General features: G+C 41.0%; 1 protein-coding gene across 3 annotated transcripts in view; it reads right to left on the bottom strand.

Annotated features, from left to right (window-relative positions):
- RORA (RAR related orphan receptor A) overlaps positions 1-23,017 on the bottom strand; it is a 723,379-nt gene that overhangs the window by 83,050 nt on the left and 617,312 nt on the right. The window contains exon 1 of one of the 3 annotated variants that reach the window (XM_022579672.3): positions 9,711-9,894. The exons of 1 other annotated variant lie outside the window; for it this stretch is intronic. In XM_022579672.3, coding sequence (XP_022435380.1) covers positions 9,711-9,741 — 31 coding nt within the window. In that variant the 5' untranslated portion in view covers positions 9,742-9,894. Of the gene's footprint in view, positions 1-8,787; positions 9,614-9,710; positions 9,895-23,017 lie in introns of those variants that run through there. One more of the 3 variants, XM_089904488.1, reaches the window with a different exon arrangement.

Below are 23,017 nucleotides of genomic sequence, written 5' to 3'. Positions count from 1 at the left end.
TGTCAAATAAGGGTGTTGGACCTCAGAGGTTTCTCGACCAGAATCATCTGGACAGCTTTAACAAATTATCAATACTTGAGACCCACCTCAGACCAATAAAATCAGAGCTTCCAGGAGTGGAGCCTGGGCTGGTGTTTTTCAAAAAGCTCTCTAGACAGTCTAGTGGGCAGACAAGGCTGAGAACTAAGAGACCAGATGACCTCTAAACTCCCTCTTGGGTCTACGGCAGGACATTCATCACTGGTTAGAAAAAATTCTTGGATTTCATTCCCTGCTGTTCATCCATGAGGCCATAAGCAATTCTAAGCCATTACAATTTCGATGTTGGCCGAGCTGTTGTCACTATCTGTATGTATCTAGTTCATTTATATGTTTACTTAGGTATTATCTACCTCTTCCCACGAGGACATACACTCGAAGAGACCAGAGGTGAAGCCTGCTGTGTTTGCTGTTGCCCCCATGGCAACATCACATCTGCCACATGATGGGCTACGGCACCGCCATTTTCCAAAGAAGGAGGGGCTGGAGTTGGTGCAGAAGGGGGTCGGCCTTCCTCCACAACAGCCAGAGTAGTTCCACTTTTCTGTTTCACCAGACTAGAATCTAAGTTGCACAAAGGCAGTGTGGTGTCTGTGTCATTCAAACTTCGCCATTCCAGTGCCTGGAGGGGGGCAGATACACACCAGGTGCTCAGGGCCTGAGAAACACCACCTTATAAATAGGAAGCATTCACAACTTGCAAGGCTCTAAAACCTGGACTTTGTTGCTGAAAAAAAAGCAACATAGAAGAGGCATCACTGTTGCCACTGGAGTTGGCCTTGACTTTTGAGGCACAATCCCCAGCCTGCCCCACTGAGTGGTCACAATGGTGGCAAGACCCAGCCCCGGGGCTCACTGAGGGCTAGAAGGCCAGAGCTCCTGGGCAAGGTTTATGCAGAAAAGGAATACAGGGTTGGGAAAGCATCACAGGGGCCTCTTCTGTTTGGATCATTTGGGGTAACAGACTGGGAGCCTGCCCACGTTTTTCCTACACACTGGTTGATAGAAAGGCCAGACATAATCAGAAGGCTATCTCAGATGTGTTAATAACATCCACACAATGGCAGAAACTGCTCATGGTGTGCACCTCACCCCCTCCGAAAGGAGATTTCAGTGGCCTCAAAGGAAAGTTTAGGCTTACCTTAATATCACTGACGTGAGCATCCTTTCCTCACTAGTAAGAGGAGAGGGTTAGACCCGAGCAGTAGTTCCCAAACCTGTCAGATCCTCAGTCACCAAGGAGAGCTTTTACAAATTCAGATTCCTTGGCCTCTCCCCAGACCATCGGAATCATGATCCATATAGGTGGTGATAGAGACCGGGCACTTATTTTTTTTAAATGCTTCTCAGCTAACCGTGAAGATCAATGATATTTGGGAACCACTGAAGGGTTGGAGGATTCTGCTGCCCATCTGAGCTCTGACAGGCAAGGGCGAGGTTTCACAGAGGGAGTGAGGAGGACCATCTGAACTGGCAACACCTGAGACACCTTTTAAATACCTTCCTGGGCTGGGAAGACCAGGCTGACAGAATCAGGGTCTCCGTGGGTGGCACCCGGAAATCTGCCTTTGTAACTCTTCGGGTTATGGGTTGCTCTCCAAAGTTTCAGAGCCACTGCTTAGGCAGAATTTTAGAGCTACCCTATGGCTTATTTGGAAGGGAATCATGTTCACACATAAATAGAAGGATTAACTTTATCTAATTACATTAATGTTTCATTGCGTGTTGCAAACTCTTTGTTTTAAATGGCACGGACTTCATAGAAACTACAAACCTATAAGCTCAAAAGTCTTAAAGCAGCTTTCTCTAGTTAAGCGTGGCAGGCAATTTCTCAGTGCATGTCTTTAAACGCTGATTCATGGCTTAAGATACACGATAGGGAGGAAGGTGTCCTTGTTCCATTATAAAAGCACACAGGTGGCACCTAAACAACGTAGCACACAATAGGCACTTAATAAGTATTTGCTGAAACAACTTTATTTCGTTATTTATACCCAGGGTTCTACCGAAGATTTGACATGAGATAAAGAAAAGAAGAAAAAAAAAACCCAACGACTGCAAAATGAAAATAACATTCTGTGAAAAAGAGAATATTTCTCATGTGGTGAAAGAATCACACTTCTGGGTGGCGCAGTTTGAAAAACGGTTTGCTTCAGTAACTGATCTGAAACTTAACCACAAGTCTTCACCTCTGAACCACTACCTTATTTCTATGATGAAAAGGTTTAAACAGCAGGTTTTCCTGACTTTTTAAAAATTCCCTTCCTTCTTTTTCATGTAAAGATGCAATTTAATCTTTCCGGTAGGAACAAGTAAGCACTGTCGTCCTTTAAAATCCTGGTGATTATCTGTCATTAAGATCACCCTGGTTATTCTAGCTCAGCTCAGAAGCCTGGACTACTTGAGCAATGCAAAATTCACGTAAACTTGAATTCTCATCTCTCCCCGTAGCATCAGTAACAAAAGATATTTAAGGAAATAGGAAGGTCAATAATTATTTCTTTGATTCCAATACAGAAACCAGATTGTTTCATAATAGTTTCACACTCAATATACCACTGAAATCTAAGCACACATTTCACCTGTATTATCTATTATCCTAAAAATTACACAAACAAATGCTTATCTCTACTTTGCGCACTGTTTTAAAGCATAAATGATATAATGTTCTAAAAACCTGTGTAACATATACTCAATTTCTTTGGCAAATTGTATATACTTAAGTGAATAAAATGCTCTAACCCTAAGACTTCAGAAACCAGCGGGTTAATAGTTTTGCATCCATTGAAAAATTGCTTTATTGCCAAAAAGATCAACAATACTCTACTTCTTTCTAAATGTTTCCCTTTTTTGAAAGAAAAAAAAGCTTTAGATTTAAAAAGGGAAGATGCCAGATTTCTCTGATCAAAATGACTGACAATCTCTTTTTAAAAAATATTCGAGGGTAGGGGAATAGAATTGAGGCTGAAATTCTAAAAACAAACAACCAAACAACAAAAAAACCCAAGGATTACCACAAAAGTCATAATTGTTTACTCACAAACCAAATCTCACTTAAATATTTAACTTTAATATGGAGCCAAACAGAATTTTATAAATCAACTTTATCTCAAGTTTAAAAAAAATTCCCTTCCAAGCAAACTTTTAACATTCATTATCTCTCCCACAGACGCATTTCTAACAACCATGCAAAACAATAAATTACACTTTTGAATCTGATGTAGAAAGTCCCACAGCAATCGAGAAAATAACTTCAACCTTTGACCTTCTCCACTAGCCTGATGGGAAATGCATTGGCACTGTTACCGCTTTTAGCATTCCATGAGAAAGTAACCACTAGAGGGCAGCCTTATTTCAGCTCTGACACACTACTTTGGCGAAAAACACCTCAGAAATGCTTCTCATGTTCCTTTAATTATTTTTTCAATATCTTTGATTTTCTTGGATATTTAATATCAACTTCAGTTCATCCAAAAGTATTTCTAAGTAGGTCAAAGGTCCACTTTCACAAATCACAACGGTAGCACAAAGGCTAGTCATGACGTTCAAAGGATACAGCCTAGCTTATGAATCTTAAAAAATTTAAAACAAAATTTAAATTCTTTTCTCTTTACTACATGGTGGGTTAAGTGCTGAGTCAATCATATCACAACTAGGACTCGGGTTGTGGTACAAAAATTCAAGAGGTTCTAGTCAAACTGAAATGTGTTTGAGGAAAAAAATGACCAAGGCTGCTAGAAGGCTGACTGTGAACAGAATGGAGTGGAGACACACAGCAAAGATTGAGGGAGGGTGTGTGTGTGTTTCATACTTAGTCTTCAAATAACTGACAATCTTTCAGTCTTTCATATGAAAGGTGAATTAAATTGTATTGTACACAGCCCCAAAAGAAAGGATCAGAATCGAGGGATTAAAAGTACAAAAGAGAGACTTATGCTTGAAATAAAAAGAATTTTCTTATTCAAGATGGAATAAGCTTCCTCTAACGATAGTGAGCTCCCCATCATAGGAGGTGTTCAAGCATAACCAGACAATTTGCCAGGAATGCCGTGGAGAGGAACCAAATACCAAGAGGGTGTGTATCTGAATGACATTTTAGGTTTCTGCTCTCCTTGAGACTCTATGAAGTGATGCTTTTTTGCTTTCAGGCAAAGACCACTCAATCCAGTTGCCAGAGAAATAAACCCCCATCAAGTGAGAAATGAGCTTTTGCAGATCTATCTACTTGGAAACTTTGACTCTGATTTTCTAAAAGACAACAGATTTCTCAAGAATACGCCCATGATCATGCCCGTTAGCTGTCATGGAAACAACCAGGACAGCACTCACAAGCCCAAAGATTCATTAGTTTTCTACTCCATAAAGGGATATGAAATTTAGAAGATGCGTTTGTGAATGCTCCCTTTGCCTAAAGCTAAGTGGACCATATAGATAAATCTCCAGCTCGATTTTCTCATAATGGAGTTAGGTTACACAGGTTAGCTGCATTTCATAGTATTCCATATTCTTTAGGAAAAGTAATGCTTACATTTCACTCATATCCTCTTACAAGAAGCAGACTTAATGAAAATCGTGGATGAAGAGAGCTAATGGTAAGCAAATAAGAATAACCCTATTTGTACCAAATTGATTTTATTAAATAGTAATTTAAAGATATTAGGCTCAGCAAAGCATTACATAATTGAATCTATTTTTTTCCCTTATAAATGCCAGAGTTATAATTTCCACTAACTAGAGACAAAGTTATATCCAGGACATTTTCACAGCTTCCTCCAGGGGAGGCAGCGTGAAGACAGTAGAAATTAGGGCTCTAGCCCTCGCTTCACTTGTCAAGCTTGGCTAACCAACACATAACCTCTGTGAGTCTCAGTTTCTTCGACTAAAAACCACGACAGTGTCAGTGACTTCCCAGGGAGGATTAAATGAGACAAGAATGGCTGCAAACCATAAAGCAGAAAACAAATATAGATTAACATCAAACTGCTATTTGTTTATGAAATGCTTAGTAAATTTCAGAGGCAATGAAATCAAAGGCAAAAAATGAAATCGCTGGCAAACCTAGGGAACAGGTTTGACATTAATTTTTATACAAAGATTTTAAAGTCATCATATTTCTTCCTTATATTATGATGAGGGCTAACAAATGCAACTTAGAAAATCCAGAAACAAAAGATTTCAACTGCTTTCTTGCGTTTTGCCTGTTGGCTAATATATGCTAGTATCTGTCTATTTAGACCTCTTATTTCCGGTATAGCACTCTGACAATGAACAGAAAAACCATGATCAATCATGTCACAGACAATACTGACAGATACAAAAATCTCTGACTGCAAATCTCTAAGGCCATGACTCAAGGGCTGGTGTGGAAGGGAGGCATCGTCGGTGAAGGAGCTAGAGGAGGGAGAGAGAACAAGTAAATCATTCCTCAAAGGGTCAATATGTGGTCTTTGAGATAATACCAAATGTGAATTCACACCTGTGTTGCCACTGGTGGACCCCTCCAAACTATTATTATTTTTAAAGCACAGAAACATAAAGGCTAACTCTGAGCATCTAATTATGGTTTTTTAAATTAATAAATATGAAATATATAGGTTAAGGCGGGCTTGATTTCTTATTAATAAACACTGTGAATACTTAGAATCCATGCAGAAAATTTCTATGACAAAGTATTCATAGATTTGTTCAACACAAGGGGTTTATTGATTACTAAAATAAGCTGAGAAGATTTTAAGAAAACTCAACTCTACCTCTGCAGATCTAGCTATCTATCTATGTATCTAACCATCCAGTAACTTTTTCTCCCAGTAAATGGTCATTTGTGAATATTATTTTCTTAGGTGCCCCAGAGCAAATTACAAAGTAGCTAGGTGCTACTGCTGATGCTTTGCAATTATCTACTTGCTGACCTCATCCATTTTATTGTGATTCACTTGGCTGGGAGGGAAAGGTTGGGAAAAAAAGGAGTCTAGTAAGAACTATTAATATATTTACTAATATATCTACTAGATAGTAAAAGAAAAAAAAGCCCTAATATTTAAATCATATATATATTTAAAGGACTAAGTCTGTTTAGAAATTGTATTATTTTTTAACTGGGCAGCATTAAAGAAATTATATGGTACTCAATTCAAATCGAGGGCAAAGTGGTTTACTTATGATAAATTGAAAGTGATGTGACTGAAATATGTAAAATCAAGAGACTGCTCATGAAAATGGTGCTTCTAAAATATTCTCTACTTCATAGAAGGTCCGAGCTCCCTCCTCACCCAGTGGACAAATGGACTCAGAGATCCTCTTTGTCTTTAAAAGAACTGACCTCTCCTTGTCTGCTAAGCACTCTGGGGTCTGAAATAGCCATTTGAGTTTTCTCTTTCCAAGATCCAGCCATCACCCTCTTCCAATCCTACCCATCAAAGGTCATGAAAATGGAAAAAAAATCCCAGCTAAGGGATACCACTGACACAGTACTTAAAATAAGACGAGGGATAAAATTCAAATTTCATTTGGGAAAGAGAAAGGCCAAATTCTTTAAAACTATAAAATCACATTTACTAGAGTTGGAAATACCCCTTATCACCCACATATACAGTAGTTTCAAAGCGGTAACATGCCTTGTGTTTGTACATGGATTGTGCTGAGGGAAGAATCTATGATGGGACAGACATTCCCCTTAAGCCTCCCTTCGCTCCCTTAACTCCATTTACATGAACACAGGCTGAGTGCTCCGCTGCTAGGAAGCAAAGGGGGTATAATCTACTAAAACTGATGAAGCGCTCGCATTTCCCTTCCACTGGCTGCTGCCTGACATTTGGCCAAAGCACTTTTATGATGCGTAGAACAAGTGCTCCCCTGATTATAAATGTTATCTCTGGCTCTCTCCATTTGCTCAAGAAGCAATCCAAATGGTACTGGAATTCTGTTGTTAATTAAACAAAAACAAAACTGAAGGATGAGACTAGAGTTGCTCAAATGAAGATTTATTACTTCTAAGCACAAGCCCACTTTAAGCCTAAATTTATTTGACAACTAACGCAGAGAAAAGATTTTCTTCTTTGGTGAGTTCAAAAGGCCTGCTTTAATGATGTTTTAAAAACATCAGTAAATCAGCCAACAAAGAGAATGTTTCTCTTTTATGGTGGCTTGTTCTCTCCTCCCCCAGCCACATGCATACACATACCAAAAAACTATATTGTAAAGAGTGTTTCTGTTTTGTATAAAAAACCTAATTACACAAACTCTCTTACATATGGGACCAATTTAACTATTAAAACTGAGAGGCAGTAGGGAAGTATTTAATATGACTCTGGGCCACTTTTTTTTCCCCTTAAATCTGATACGGAAACATTTACAGCATTCCTTATTTTCCACAAACTATTTTTCTTCAGTTTAAATAAGCTCCAAAGCAAGATAATCCCATTAAGACACAGGATATTATGATATTGGGAATGAAATATTCTAATTGTCTAAATGCATTTTATTTCTACACCTCCCCTCTCCGCCCCCCCCCCTCCGCAGCTGAGCTTATAGAAAAACTGAATTGCCAGTACATCTGAGCTACTTTTCGCAAAGCACGATGCTATGCATCTATTATCTTGTGGCAGCCAGAGGTCACTCCAAGACAAATGTGTGGGCTAGAGCTTTTGGGGGATATAGTGGCGGTGTGATTCCCATGGTTATATCACTAAGGGATAGTATGGAACTTCATTTTGTGCTAGCACTACAAAACCAAAAGCCTATGTACTCAGAAACATCAAGTTAAAACATTCAGACGCACTTTCCTTATTGTTTGGTGGTTAGTGTTCATTAGGGGAAATAGTATCAGCTGCTCACCCTTCCTCAGTCGACGAATCATACTAAATAAAATAGATAAGGGCTAACATTGACACCTCCCCAAATCTATTTCACGCCTTAAAGAAAAAACGGAAGAAAATGTCTTAACTACAAAGGCTATCTGAATCGTTTTACTCTTACAGGATTAATGAACCGCTGGAAATAGCATAAAAGTTTTTTACAGGGGGAGGGGAGAAGCATACGTTTCGTCTACATAAGAAGTCGGTAAGAAAATCTTAAAATCATTTTGGGAAGAAAAAAAAAGTTAAGTGCTTAAGAACGTGGAGGTCTCCTACCCTTTCCTTTATCTGTTGCATATTCTAAAAATGATTAAATTTCATTTCCCGCAAGCCACCGGGGAAAAGACAAAAATTTGCTCTGGGCACGTCGTATAGAAAGATTTCATCTCAAGCAGCTCATCTTAGCGTCCAGTACGTTTCGGCCTGTTAATAATTAATAAAAGAGATGCCACCCAATCTCTAGTGAAGAAAGGCAAAGCTCGGTGATCCGAAAGTAAACCCAGTGCAGATACCGAACTGGTGTCCTTCATCTAGGATTGCAACAAAACCTCAACCTTAGCAAACGTTTAACGAGCGCTCCGCGCCCGCACGGATGGGCAGAACCCGCAGGACAGTCTGGGTCTGCAAAACTGCTGCGTATGAGGGGAGCCCTGTCCGCCGCAAACAGATGGGGCTCTAAATCCCCACTCCCAGCGGCCGGGTCTGCGGGCAGATTATCGGCCCCGAAGAACCTGCTGGCGCACGAGCCGGCGGAGGGCTGCGGGCTGAGTTTTCTCGCGGGCTGTTTGCGTGTCTCGGCTTGTCCGGACGGCGCAGGCGAGTTCCTGCGCACCTCCAAACTTTGGCTTTCCCATTAGAAATTTCCCTGACTTGCCATGGTTTCTTTCCTCCTCACCTGAGAAGACCTGAAGCCAGTCCTCTCTGCAACCAGTCCCCGCTGCCATCCCGCCACCAGCCCGGCAAAGGACTTCGGATCAGGGCGGAAGGCCGGACGAGGAGGTCTGGCCGCGACTAACCAGCGCCCGCCGGCCTTCGCCGCCGTCTAACCTCCACCACTGCCTGCGAATCCTGTGCGGGGGGAGAAGTTGCCTCCCCACATCCATCCACAACCCAAAGTATCAAGTGAGGGTGCGCTGCGGCTGCCACCCAGGGAGTCTTGGCACGCTCCAGAAGCCCGTCTCGCTCGGGCCTGCGCGCTTTCGGAAGCGGCCGCGGCGGGCACGCAGCACGGACCGGCCGCACTACCCCTGCAGGCGGCCGCCCTGGCGCTCGGGGCCGCCGGGCGGCGGAGGGGGGCGGGGGGGGAGCAGGGTGCGAGGCCCGGGACGCTGACCAGTCCCCAGGAATGACACCGCGCCCGGGCGCACGCTCGGCCCGGCCCGGGCGCGGCGCCTTCCCTACGTAGGCCGGAGCTGTCCGGGGTGCGGGCCCTGGGGACCCGTCGCGGGCGCCCCTTGGCTTCCTCCGAGCTCCTCAGACCCTCCCCTCCCTGCCAGAAGCGCGGCGACTGCCAGCAAACTTTCTTCCGGGCGCCCCGCCGGGTGCCAGGCGGACCTGGGCGACTGACAGAAGCCGAAGAGGACAGAAGAGAGGGGTCCAGCCCCTGCGCCTTTGCCCCCGACAGGAGACAGGCAGATCCCGCGGCCGGGCTCAGGGGGCGCCCTGCAGGGGCCCCAAAAGCCCTGGCGGGGCTCCAGCGCCCAGCCCCGGGCAGTACGTGCGCTCGGGCAGGCGCGCCCACCCCTCCCCCTGCGCGCCCGCCTCCCCGCCCCCCGGAGCAGCCAGCCCACCCGGCCCCGGCGGGGCGCCCGGGCTCACCTTTCATCGCTGCGATCACAAAATACATCATTTAAGCCGCGGTGCGGAGAGCGCAGGGAGAGCGGATGGTCCGACCCCGGAGCCCCCTCTGCCGCCGCCGCCGCGCCGCCGCCGCCTGAGCCACAGCAGCAGCTGCCGCAGCTGCCCGTCCGCCGAGAGCCATCCCGAGCCATAAGAGGCTCCATGTGACCGGCTGACATCACGGCCGCCGCTCTGTTTACACCGCGCCCCTCCGCTTCCTCCCCGGGCGGGAGGCGGGCGGCGGGAGGCGGGGGCGCCCTAGCGCCGCGCCCCGCCCCCCCGGGCAGGTGAGCGGCGGCGGCTCCCGGGCGCACCCGCGCTGGCGCTGCCCTCCCGCGCCCCCGGCCCGCACCCGGGCCCCCGGCCTTCTCCTCGCCTCCCTGGGCACCTGTGGCCGCCCGGGCGCTTTCTGCGTGCAGCGCCCGGAAGATCGCGCGTCTACTTTCTCCCGCACCCCTTGGGCTAGAGGGGCGCAACCCGACGCTACTTTCTTGCTCTCTTTCCGGATCTCCCAGGGGTGATAACTGTGCCAACTCGTTGGCGGAAAAGAGGGGTTTGTTCGGTCTGGCGCGGGAGCGGGGGTGTTGTAGTCACCCTCACTTCCAATTTCCCAGATCACCCCAGCTTTATTCGGAAGGTAGAGCCCCCTCCGGGGGCCGTGGAGAACGCAGTCATCCGGACTGCTCGGGGAGTGGAGTAAGCGCCTCCTCAGTAAGATCCTGGGAGGCTCGGCCTGTGAAGGGGGAACTCCGCCCACCCAGACGATGATATTTCTCATCACACCTACACCTAAGGTCCTGGTTTACACCTCTCCCTTCCCCCAGGACCACTGATACCTGGAAGGAGAGCAGAAAACTCTGTGTGAATCACCTAAATGAACTCGTCGCCAGCCGATTTGAGCCACTAATTTCCCAGGCTCTTCCATATATCCACCATTCTCTCCAAAGAACCGATCTACAAGTGGAAAAGGTTCTAGTTTTCATACCCTAAAAATGAGATGTTGTGGTACATTGGACAGGAAAAACAAAAAAGAAAAAACCAACAGCAACAAAAAAGCAAACAACCTCTAAAGGTCAACTTTGTGAATTTTAACTTGCAGCTAAGACCTAATTCCTTCCAAACAATCCTTTTTACTGGTCTTGTGGAAACTTAAATCATGATATTATTATCAGATGAATCTCTTTACTATGAATTTCAGATGCTACATACCCATAGTCTGTGTTATTTAAAATTTCTGCAGGCTTGTCAACAGCATTGAGTGTAGCAGAAAAAATTATCAAAAGCCAAGTTTGTTACCTACTCCAGTTCCTTCACACAATTTCAACTCTGCTTTCTTTTCTGATGGCCTGTGTCTCCATTTACAACGCAAATATTAGATGGTTATTAGTTGTTGCATTCATGGCAGTTAAACAAGGAGAGTCCTAACATTTTTTCCCATATAACCGAGTTGTCCTTGACTCTGAGTTGGCCCATAATTTAAAACACATGCAGACAATCAGCACTGGAAAAACTAGGATTCATACACTCCCACCCCCACATCCCCCTTCAAGGCAAAATTTACAGAGCGCTCTGATTTAGAAGGTCAAAAAAAAAAATTCATCGTACATTAAATCAAGCTGCAGCTTTATAAAAGTTTGATTTCAACTAAAGTCATCCCAACAGTTTTTTTTCTTTAGAGTTTTCCCCAAATAAAACCACAAAAATAAGAAATCCTAAAAGCATGGAGTCAAGATCTACCCATGTTAACTCAGCTGCGCAGCCATAGCAAAGTGGACAAGGGTTTCAAATGAATCAACCATACCCACTGTGATGTTTATAATGATGAAATTAAGTCACACCACGTTCCCATGATGCAACTGCATCTCCCAGTGAGGCAACACCCCTCAGTTACACTGACACTATCCCTCATATTTGGTTCTTGATTTCCCTCATCCTAACGACTTTAACAAGGATGGGTAATGCCAAGCTGTCCTGTTGGTAGGTCCTGGATACGATTTTCTTTCCTTTGTATTGTTAAAGGATGGAAAAACATCAGAGAGTGCGTGCTCATAGGGGTGTTTGTCCATACTCGCTGCAAACGAATCCAGATATACCACTCTGAAAATTCAATGTTACTTTAAAACAGCATGCTGCTTTAGAAAATAATGCTTTGAAAATGACCAAATCCATTTGGTCTGCCTGTCAGACATCTGACTCCAAGGTAAATAGTCTTACATTACTAGTAATTGGTATTTATTTCCAGGCCATTTCAAATGAAATCGGTAATCGGGAATGATATGTAACATGACATGTGCTCCCTCAATTACAAGAAGAATCATTCATCCTATAGATATATCCCCACTAGAAATATATTCTCACAATACTTATTTGAAATATTTACACATTTATTTAACAAAGACATTTCCAGGATAATGTAATATTGACCTTGCCCTTTAGAAATGTATTTCATTCTCACCCTGCAACTAATGAGCAACAGAATTTCAGATATTGTCGTAACCTTCCTGTGTGGCTAGATGCTATTTTTAATACATGCCTCTAATAAATGTATTCTTTTATTTTCAACACAGCTTTCAACCCAGGGTATATTAGTGTTCTGTATATTAACACAAAGCTCTCGTGAAACTTCAAAAGTAAAAACAAGAGGTTTTTTTAAAGCCTCTTGGAATACAACTTTTCTACAGAGTTATACGTCCTCAACCAAGTAAATCAGTCAGGAATGAAAGGATCTGTATTTCCCTTCAATACTACTAAACTGGAGCCAAAAACGATGCACATTTCAGTGCAAAATTTTACCAGCTAAATATTGAAATGCAGGAATAATTATTTGGATTCCATTAAATACACACTCCTGGAGTGCCTGCTATGGGGGAAAAACAGTGTTAAGCAGTATACTCTTTCCATTTGAAAAATTTTTACCAAGTGTTCTGGAAAAAAAAAAACCATAAATAGAATATTGCTTACATGAAGATAATTAAACAGGATGGGAACTCTTTACCGTGAATGGGATTATATCATACATGCATTCTCAAGTCAAATATTTCTGTTGGCTAAACTCTGAAAAAGAAGGCACACACTGCATACTTAAAACACATGTAATTCAACTCAGAGTTCTCTAGAGAAAGCCCCACATGGTGTCCCTACGTACTGGGTTTCACATTGGATCTGTTACTTAGCAAGGAATTGGAGGGACATGACCGATGTCAGGTTGTTCCAAAATGCCTATGAGAAAAGCCTGCTGGATTTCTGCAGGGGTCTAGACTGGAGTATAATCAGTAAATTGGTGTCTATCTTCCCACTTTCAGAGGTTAAATAAAGAAATGATCCTTGACTTTAGGAAAGTACATTTGGTTTTCTACCAAACGGAATCTGATCTCACGGTATACCACACCGACTCACACACTGAGTGCTATTGGGGAGAACGGCAAAACAATGGGTTGACAAACTTTTCCAGAATCGGCAAGTGGCTCGCAGTACAAAGATGTTTTCAAAGTTGGCTGATGCACCTGAGAGGGAGCATTTTGGCTCTGAGGTTCTGTCTCGCCTGGGCCCTGATTCTCTTTTTCCAGTGTGTGGCAGCTTGCTAATTCAACTAACTTCTTCCTAGCTGAACAAGAAAGGGATCAGTGAAAGATTAATGTGGTCCGGGGCAGCTTGATTCAGCTGAATCATTAGCCTCCATGGCATTGTGATCTGTAGGAGTTGGGCCATTCAGGCCAACATAAAGCCAGGGGACCGGGTCTCCTGCAGACCAAACAGGGTCAGACTTAGTTCTGATCAAGACTACTTGGGAAGCTCCAGAGTAGACACAAACTTGCCTACAGCAGATCACAGCCTTGCTTAGTTTTGAGTCTGGAAGGAGCCAATGTCTCATAAAGGAACATTTATAAATGGAATAATACTCATAAGACCAAGGTGACAGAGGGGTCCCCCTATTTATGTGTGTTGGGGGAGGGGATGAACAGATTAATATAACTTGTTTTATTCATGATTTTAAAGCAAATATAGATGCCAGATTTAAATGTACATGTATGTATGCACATACATAGTCCATGAAATATAGTGAATGATATTTTGATAGCAAGAGACATCTTCAATTTTACACACACACTCACACACACATACATATTTCACATTACCAAGCACATATACTGAATACTTATTATGCTCCTGGCCCTATACTGGAGAATCAAACAAGAACAAGACAATAGCTCTGATCTTGAGAAGCTCCCTAATCAGCTGACCTTGGCTCTGAAAACTATACAGAAGTCAGTTCCCTGAGTCTGAACTTTCCTAAAGAAAGGCAGTGTCTGGTCAGTCACCCACTGAAAAGATGTTTGTACAGCACTTCACCCCTCACAGTTGATAGATGGCTGCAAATTATTAGTGTGGCTGTTAGTGTAATGGGATGTCAGAGGTGAAAGATTTGGCTGCATTGAGACAATGGTGAAGGGATTCTGAGTTTCTGGAACCACACATCTCATACATCTATTAGGAAATTCAAGAACTGGCAGATGTTTTGTAACCATCACAAGGAGGGAAAGGGTAAGGTTCACAGGCATTCAGACCCAAGCAACCCCCATAGAATAGGTATGTGGGAGGTCCCTCACTACACACACACCTGCTAAGGCGGCAAGGAAGGAGACTCACCTCTGAGGCCAGAGGAGCTGCCATCCCTGGTGTTCCCATGAGATGTCCTCACCCCACTCCTACAGCTGGCAGTGGAACAGGCATTCAGGAAATTATTTTTATTTATTTTATTGAAGTATAGTTGATTTACAATGTGTTAATTTCTGCCGTACAGCAAAGTGATTATCTCATATATATGTATATATAGATACACAATATATATTCTTTTTCATATTCTTTTCCACTGTGGTTTATTACAGGATATTGAATATAGTTCCCTGTGCTATAAAGTAGGGCCTTGTTGTTTATCTATTCTATGTATAATAATTTGCATCTGCTAATTCCAAACTCCCAATCCATCCCTCCTCCACCCCTTTGCCCCTGGCAACTGAAAACCTGTTCTCTATCTGTGTCTGCTTCTATTTTGTAGATAAGTTCGTTTGTTTCATATTTTAGATTCCACATGTAAGTGATATCGTATATTTGTCTTTCTCTGTCTGACTTACTTCACTTAGTATGATAATTTCTAGGTCCATCCATGTTGCTCCAAATGACATTATTTCACTCTTTTTTATGGCTGAGTAATAGTCCATCGTATATATGTACACCACATCTTTTTTATCCATTCATCTGTTGATGGACATTTAGGTTGTTTCTGTGTCTTGGTGGTTGTAAAGAGCGTAGGAAATGATGTTTCTTTTCTTTTCTTTTTTAAGTTAAAGGAATATGGGTAGCAGAAGTGAACTCAGAACCTGGAGCCCCGGGTTCAAATTTCACACTTGTCACTAGCGTTCTACGTCACTTTGGGCAAGTTATTTCCCCTCTCAGTCCGTCAGGCCCCTGACCTGTAGAATGAAGAAATGGGAACAGACCTCAAAGGGGTCCTGCAACTCAAATATCCCGTGACTACTTTCAAGACCATGTCCCAGCCCCTTCTCAGAAACACCTTCATCCCTTCCTCTTTGGGGTGCCATGTCCACTTCCTTCTCCAAGGAGCCTTCCTTGTTTCACTGAACCCCAGGGTAGGCTACCATGAGCTCTGCCATTAGACAAAACTGGGCTCCAAACCAACCTTCATCCTACTCACTAGCTGAATGATCTTGAGCAAATCTTTGTTTCCTCATATGTGAAAGAAGGATAGTAGAACCTCGTAGGCACACTGGGAGGATTAAATGAAACAAAGAAAGGACACAGCGATTATCTCTTAGTAGACTTACAAGTGGAAATACCATCACCATTCCCACATTGTTATACACACAGATCCTGTGCCTGGCAAAAATTATTGACCTTAATAAAGATGTGTTGACATGATTATCAGCACACACTTTTGATAAGCTTTCTACAATTTTGAAACGTGTGTGTGTGCATGTGTCTGTGCGTGTGTGTGTATGCGTGCGCGCATGTGTGTGTAGCAAGCATTTATTAAGTACCTGCTAGGTACTGGGACTACAAAGATGGATAAATATTAAATTACCCCTTGGCATAAGGGGCCTCTTTTTAAAATGTATTATTTTCTGTAAGAGTGCAGGCTTTTTATGTCTTGTTTCCTGTAAGAATGCAAGTTCCCATCCAATGAACAATGATAAACATCTGTGCATTACACTGTGCTGGGACATGGAGAGGAAAGGAAAAAGAGTAAGATGTCAGACCTTCCCTCAAGGAGCTTGCAATCTAGTAGGAAAATGAATTCAATGCTTATAATGTAAGGCAGAATGTGTGACACATACTCTAAGTTAAGGTGCTATGTGAGCCAAGGGTAAGAGAGGTTACTCTGTGCAGGGTTAATCTTATACTTTATGAGCAGAAGGACTTCACGGAGGAGGTACCACTTGAACTAGACCTTGAAAGACAAATCAAATTTTAGTGGATAGAAAAAGGAATAAAGGGCAAAAGGACATCTTAGAAGGAGGGCAGAACACAGGTAAAAGGACAGAGATAGAAAATGCATTTTTAACTTAAGAAACAACTAGTAGTGATGGTTTAGAGTATCATGAAGTACATATAGATAAGGAGGGGAGAAAGCTCAGAATATAGGTTGTAGCTATTTCTTTCACTTTCCTTCGAAGTGCCTAGTACAGAGCTTTGCAAAGTATACACAGTCAGAGAATGATTTTTGAAAAAAGAACTGAGGGCAGAAGAAGGGAACTGTGCTTTAGAAAATAAATCTCTTTGCAGCTTGCCTATTTCATAGTCTTATTCTAAGGATTAGTAGTTGGTCTGATAGTCATAAAGTTAAATTACACTTAATAAAACACATAGAGCAAAAGAGTTCCACATCACAGCACACCCAGGAAGAATAAAACTGGAAATGGGTGTTATTTCATCAGAGTGAAAAGCTAAGCAGAGCATTTTAACAGGAACTAGGTAAATTGAGTGTTATTTGATTTCGTATCTCATCCATTTCAGTTCTGAAAATGATCTGAGACAGTTCTATTAATACAGATGTTTCATATAGAGGTGATATGTTATTTTTTAAGAACTCTTACAATATATATTTTCAAATAATGGGGAGAAGATAAGCAGTTACAGATGGTTTTCCCTATTTTTGTCACGCATGATCAAGGACCACAGCGTAACGTGGGTTTCACTGGGAAATCTGAGTCTCGCAGCTAGGAGCATCCCAGGAGAAAATGTTGGCATTATTTTGCTTTCGCAGAGAAAATATGCTTCTGTTCAGTCAAGCAAAGTAATCAATTATTATGCATTATGAAATACTCATTTTATAACTAGTGACATTTCAGACAGTTGTACCACATGTCAATAATGGTTTTGAGGCTCACATTTAAGCTCCAGCTCATAGGATGGAATTCACTGGGCCGACAATGTTGGGTCAGAAGTCCATTCTCTGCCCTTAGAAGTACACTTATTATTTATGTCCAGTCCTGCACTGAGGAAGTATGCTGTGAGGACTGAAACAAGAACAGACTTGGGTGTGTCTTTCTGTTTTCATAAAAAATGTTAATTTCTTCTAAATATATTAGATTCACATTTAAAAATCAATACTTTTCTCTTGAATTAAAAAAACGATTCCTGTATTTTGTAAGATGGAGGTTCATTAAATTAGGCATTCCATTCAGAGGCTCCAAAATTCACATGAGATTTTGAGTACTCCAGTTAAACCTTGTGTTCCACAAAGATGATTTTCTGAAATCAAAATGGCTTTCCAATACTTATATCACACTGCTGCTGTTCCTGCTTTTACCTCACCTATTGCTTCACAATTCCTTGGAACTTACTCTGTGGCAGGTACTTTTTAACACTGAATTCACTCAAAACTCTCTTTTGTAGGCGAGGAAACTGACGCACAGATAAATTAACTTGTCCAAGAACACAAGGAACCATAAGGAAAACCCAGGTGAACTGAATCTAGGGTATGCACCCTTAACAACTACGTTATGACTCTCAAACACTTTCTGAAATTTCCTTGAATTGTGCACTACTCAGTATTTTGAAAAAGGCAAGCTGACTTCTTCAGGAATCAAAGTTGACTACTCTAATAAAATTTAGGCATGCGTGCAAGAAATTCTTTTATCACTAGCTCTCATAATTCAGCGGGGTTAGCATGTGTCATTATGAATTATTGCACAATTTAGTAAATTATTTAATTACTTACTAATGAAGAAACATACTGTACACCGTTGTAATTATCCTGTTTGAAAACAATGTTGTCATTTGTCCATTTAATAAACATTTGCTACACATTAACTCTTGAGGGGAATTCTTTGCACTTTTGGAATACACAACTCTAAATACTGGCAACAGAATGTGACATAGGAATAGAAGGAAACTAACAACTTACAAAAGCCAAAGCTGGTGCTTCTAAAAGACTCCAAACAAAGTAACAAGTCTGTTAGAAACACAAAAAATAATAATTTTATACTTCATCCTCTTCTACAGGAAAAGCACAAGATAGAGATAGTTACTGTTTTTACTTTTTCAAATTGTATCACGGCTGCTCTTTTCATAAATAGTTTTTGCAACATGTCACATAATATAGCATTTCTTTCACCTATTTTAATCACCCAATAAATGGCTTCCAAAGTATAATAAGCAGAGCTACTTAATTTTCAATACACTTTGAATAAATCATTGTCTACATTTTTTAAGTGACTATAGTCATGCATGGCCTCGTTATTTATACAAAGACATAGTACATACACAGCCTCAAGATGTTTTGACAACACATCTTAAGTAAAATATAAAGTAATTTTTTTTACTTTACCACATACTTGCTCCTTGAAATATAACAGAAATAATGTGGCAGAGCCATGGTAAACAAGGAAAAATTTTTAAAAGGACATATCAGAATTGCAAGACACTCAGAGAGGTCATGTGGTAGGTCTTCCTGCTTCCAAGGATGTGACCGTCCATGTCTGACAGTTGCCTATCATCAAGTAATCATATATAAGCAAGGTAAGTGATATATTTTTTCTCTTTTCATATTTCCTCTATTATCCCAGGGACGATATGCCATTTCACTGGGTAATTCAAGTCAAAGGAAAGTTTTGTTCTCTTATGAGTAATGCATATACTGAATATTAGAGTTATAGTATAGTTTGCAGATTTCACCACTTGTCAAAAACCAGTAAGAGAATACTTCCTGTAAACCAGTAAGAACCACAATAAATTTAAGCGCTACAAAACAGCAGAAAAGAAAACATATTTTTTATGTTCATTGTATCCACTGCTCAATTATGGTGTAACATAAATTACTACATAGTGTTTATTTTACATTAACAGTGTTTTATCGAGAACTGCAGTAAAATACGTTTTAATAGTATTTTCTGATGTTACTGTGGCAAACTAGAGGAATTGTATTTTGATTCATCCTTCAGACCTCAGTTGTTTTTCATTTCTTATCAAACTATAACTTACATACAGCAAAACTCACTCTTCTTAGTGAACAGGTCTGCAAATTTTGACAAAGGTTTTTAATTTCATAATGACCAACACAATCAAGATATGAGAGTTCCATCTCCCTCTCCTCCCAAATTCTTTTGTGTCCTTCTGTAGCCAACTTATTCGCCTTCTCCAAACCCTGGTAACCACAGATTTGTCTCTTCTATCCCTATAGTTTAGCCTTTAAATGGAAAAATATATTAATGTAGCCCTTTGACTCTGGTTTCTTTACTTAGCACAATGCATTTCAGATACACTCCAAGAGCAAACCAATAATTTGTTACTTTCTGTAGTTCAGTAGTATTCCAGTCTGCAGTTTACTCATTCCCTGATTGAAGGACACTTAGGTTGTTTCCATTCCTCAGCAATCACAAATCAAGCAGCTATGAACATTCATGTACAGGTTTTTTGTGTGAACATCAGTTTTGTTTTTTTGTTTTGTTTTGTTTTGTTTTTGCGGTACGCGGGCCTCTCACTGTTGTGGCCTCTCCCGTTGCGGAGCACAGGCTCCGGACGCGCAGGCTCAGCGGCCATGGCTCACGGGCCCAGCCGCTCCGCGGCATGTGGGATCTTCCCGGACCGGGGCATGAACCCGTGTACCCTACATTGGCAGGCGGACTCTCAACCACTGCGCCACCAGGGAAGCCCAGAACATAAGTTTTTATTTTACTTGGGTAAATATCTAGTAATGGGAACGAAGACCCAACGCAGCCAAAACAAACAAACAAACAGACCAAACACTGAACCGACAGCCAACAGCAATGAACAAAGCTTATCTAACACGTATTTTCTCTGTAAGGCACATCATACTTAGGAACACTAGCCAGCACTTTAGCACTATGTTCGGGGGCTACTTTAAACAGCAATATTACCAACAAAAAGCACACAAATTAGAAAAATGTGGCACTAAATAGACTGTGAAAAGGACACTTGTTTACAGTATGAAAGCTGAAACAAGAAGGCAGAACGCTGCCTCAACCAACCTCAGCTGGGAACATGTGTGTCAGGATGCTTTGCGCTTGTCTAAGTATGAGAAAGGCAGCCAGTAATTTTTTTTATAGCTGAAGTACAATCGATTTACATTATAGTTGATTTACAATATTGTGTTAGTTTCAGGTATATAGCAAAGTGATTCAGTTATATATTATTTCGGATTATTTTTCCATTATAGATTATTACAAGGTCTTGAATATAGTTCCCTGTGCTATACAGTAAATACTTGTTGCTTACTTATTTTATGTATAGTAGTTTCTGTTAATCCCATACTCCCATTCCCCTCCCATTCCCCTTTGGGAAAGTTTGTTTACTATGTCTGTGAGTCTGTTTATGTTTTGTATATAGTTTCATTTGTTTTACTTAGATTCCACATATAAGTGATATCATAGAGTATTTGTCTTTGTCTGACTTACTTCACTAAGTATAATATTCTCTAGGTCCATTCATGTTGCTGCAAATGGCATTATTTCATTCTTTTCATGGCTGAGTAATGTTAATGGCAGCAAGTATTGATTTGGGGGTTATAAATAAATTTTGCTGAGTAGGCAAATATGCAAATACACAATGCCAATAATGTGAATCAACTCTACCATCTATCTATCTATCTATCTATCTATCTATCTATCTATCTATCTATCTTGCCATCCTACAGTTTCAGTTTAAATGTCACAGGCTTGAGGATGTCCTGTCCAAACTGCTAGCCTCCATCAGATGAGCTTTGGGCTCCCACTGGCATCCTGTTCTTCCCTTTCTGTAAGCCTGATTCTTCACACTGTTTTGGTTTTGTTTTTTGTAATCATTTGTTCTCTTTTCCGTCTTCTTCACTGGACTTTACGCTCCAAGAGGCAGGGATTCGCTTTTGTGCCTCTTGTAACATGAAGGCTGAGCACGTTGCCTGGTATACGCTACACGCTGGATAAATATTTGTTGAATAAACAAATGCTTCTTTGAAAGCAGCATGTATGCTGGAAAGAGCACTAGAATTGGAGTTGTAAAATTTGTCTTACCATCCCAGTTCTAATACCTAGTGGTTGTGTAACTGGTGACAAGTTACTTATATTCCTTGAGCCTCAGTTTTCTCACCTGTAAAATTGGAAAAAGAATGCCCATATTTCAAAAAAAAAAAAATTAAGCCTTCAAAGTCAGACAATAAACCTGAAAACATTAGTATCTGTTGATATCCAAGTCACTGGATTGGAATGGTTTCTGAACCACGACTAGACTTTTATAACTATGTGAGCAGTATAAAATATACTGATGAACACTATGAACAGCAAGTTTATTTAGCCACCCACATACTACCAACTCTTCATGTATTTGGTTTTATGAACTCAGGGGACTCCAATAGTTAAGACAATTTTTCACTTTAGAAGTTTTTGCACTCCATCAAGCCACACTCTTTAAGATCAAAGGTTATGTACACTATACACTATGAACATATCTTCATAGCAATTGATGATTTACGTACTCCATTTCAAAAATATTTTCTGAACGTTTGAAAGTCACTCTGCAATAACATAGAGTTTGTATTCTTTGGAAACAAGATTTTTTTCTCTTTCAAACACTACCGAAAAAACAAAGAATTAAATTTAATTAATAACCATACCATGATTCTGCCTGAAATGTTTTCTTGCAAAGATCTGTTACCTCCCTTAAGATTTCAAGGCAATAAAAATCAGTAATTTCTATAAAATCATCACAATCCTTTTGCGTGTAACTAAGGCTAACAAAGTAAATGCTCAGGTCCTGTGGAAAAGAAATTGCATAAACAATACAATGGTTACATCACTCAAAATTTATACAGAGGATTGCCTTATAAAATTATGATGATCAGATATGACTAAGTGACACTATTTAAGACTGTTGGTCTTTAGTAGATGCAAAGCATGATGATTCACTGGCAAAGCAAGCTAATGGTAGGGAGGGAGAGATGTTAACTTTGTGTATTTGATTACAAAGCAGAACAGATAGTAAAACCTCAGGATCAATAATCATTATTTTATATGAAACTTTCATTGTTTCCTAAATTAGATTCATATTAACTTTTCTTGAGATGACATTTTTTCAACACATAAATTCTTATAAGGAACCTAACCACAGGCCTAAATTAAACCTAGAGTTTAAAACATTATTTGCTGACAGGCATCCTCCAAGTGTTTTCCACAGAGGGACATCACTTCTGATTATTTCCATGCTATTTTAAATGATCTTGGACAGGGCTACTGAATGACTTGTCAGGGAACATGAAAACATTATGACACCACTTCTCCAGATTTCTTCCCAGAACACGAAATACTTGGGATCGTTCTAATGTAATCAAGGCTAGTTTCATGTTAAGCGTCAGTTTTAACTGGGGGGAGACGCTTCTAACATATGGCCGCTGGGCTCTGACTCACAGCAACCTTCAAATTCTGGCCGAAAAGTCTGTTTCCTGAGATTGTGTCTGATAGGTCTGCACGTCCCTGGTGGGCCCGGAAGGCATTCGATAAATGCTGTTGTTGGAACAAATGAATGAATTAATGAGTTTCTAATTATGAGCTACAAATTCTTCCATCAACAAAATAATCCCATAGGAAAGTGGCAATGTACTTGGAACTCATATCTATGAAGAGCTCTAGTTTCAGCCCCTTTACAATTTTTTTTAATCATTTCTCAATGATATGCTCAACTTGGTCTTTCTTGATTTTTTTTTTTTTTTTTAACTAAGGTGTCAAAAGCACTGGAGCGTTTTCCAGGACATGACATGAAAGACAAGTACAGTTCTT

This window comes from Delphinapterus leucas, chromosome 2 (genome assembly GCF_059928025.1).
Source record: "Delphinapterus leucas isolate spDelLeu-1000000601 "Yukka" chromosome 2, BTC_Dleu_Yukka2, whole genome shotgun sequence".
NCBI lineage: Eukaryota > Metazoa > Chordata > Mammalia > Artiodactyla > Monodontidae > Delphinapterus > Delphinapterus leucas.
Note: the sequence above shows the minus strand (reverse complement) of the source record. Positions and strands in the feature narration are given on the sequence as shown.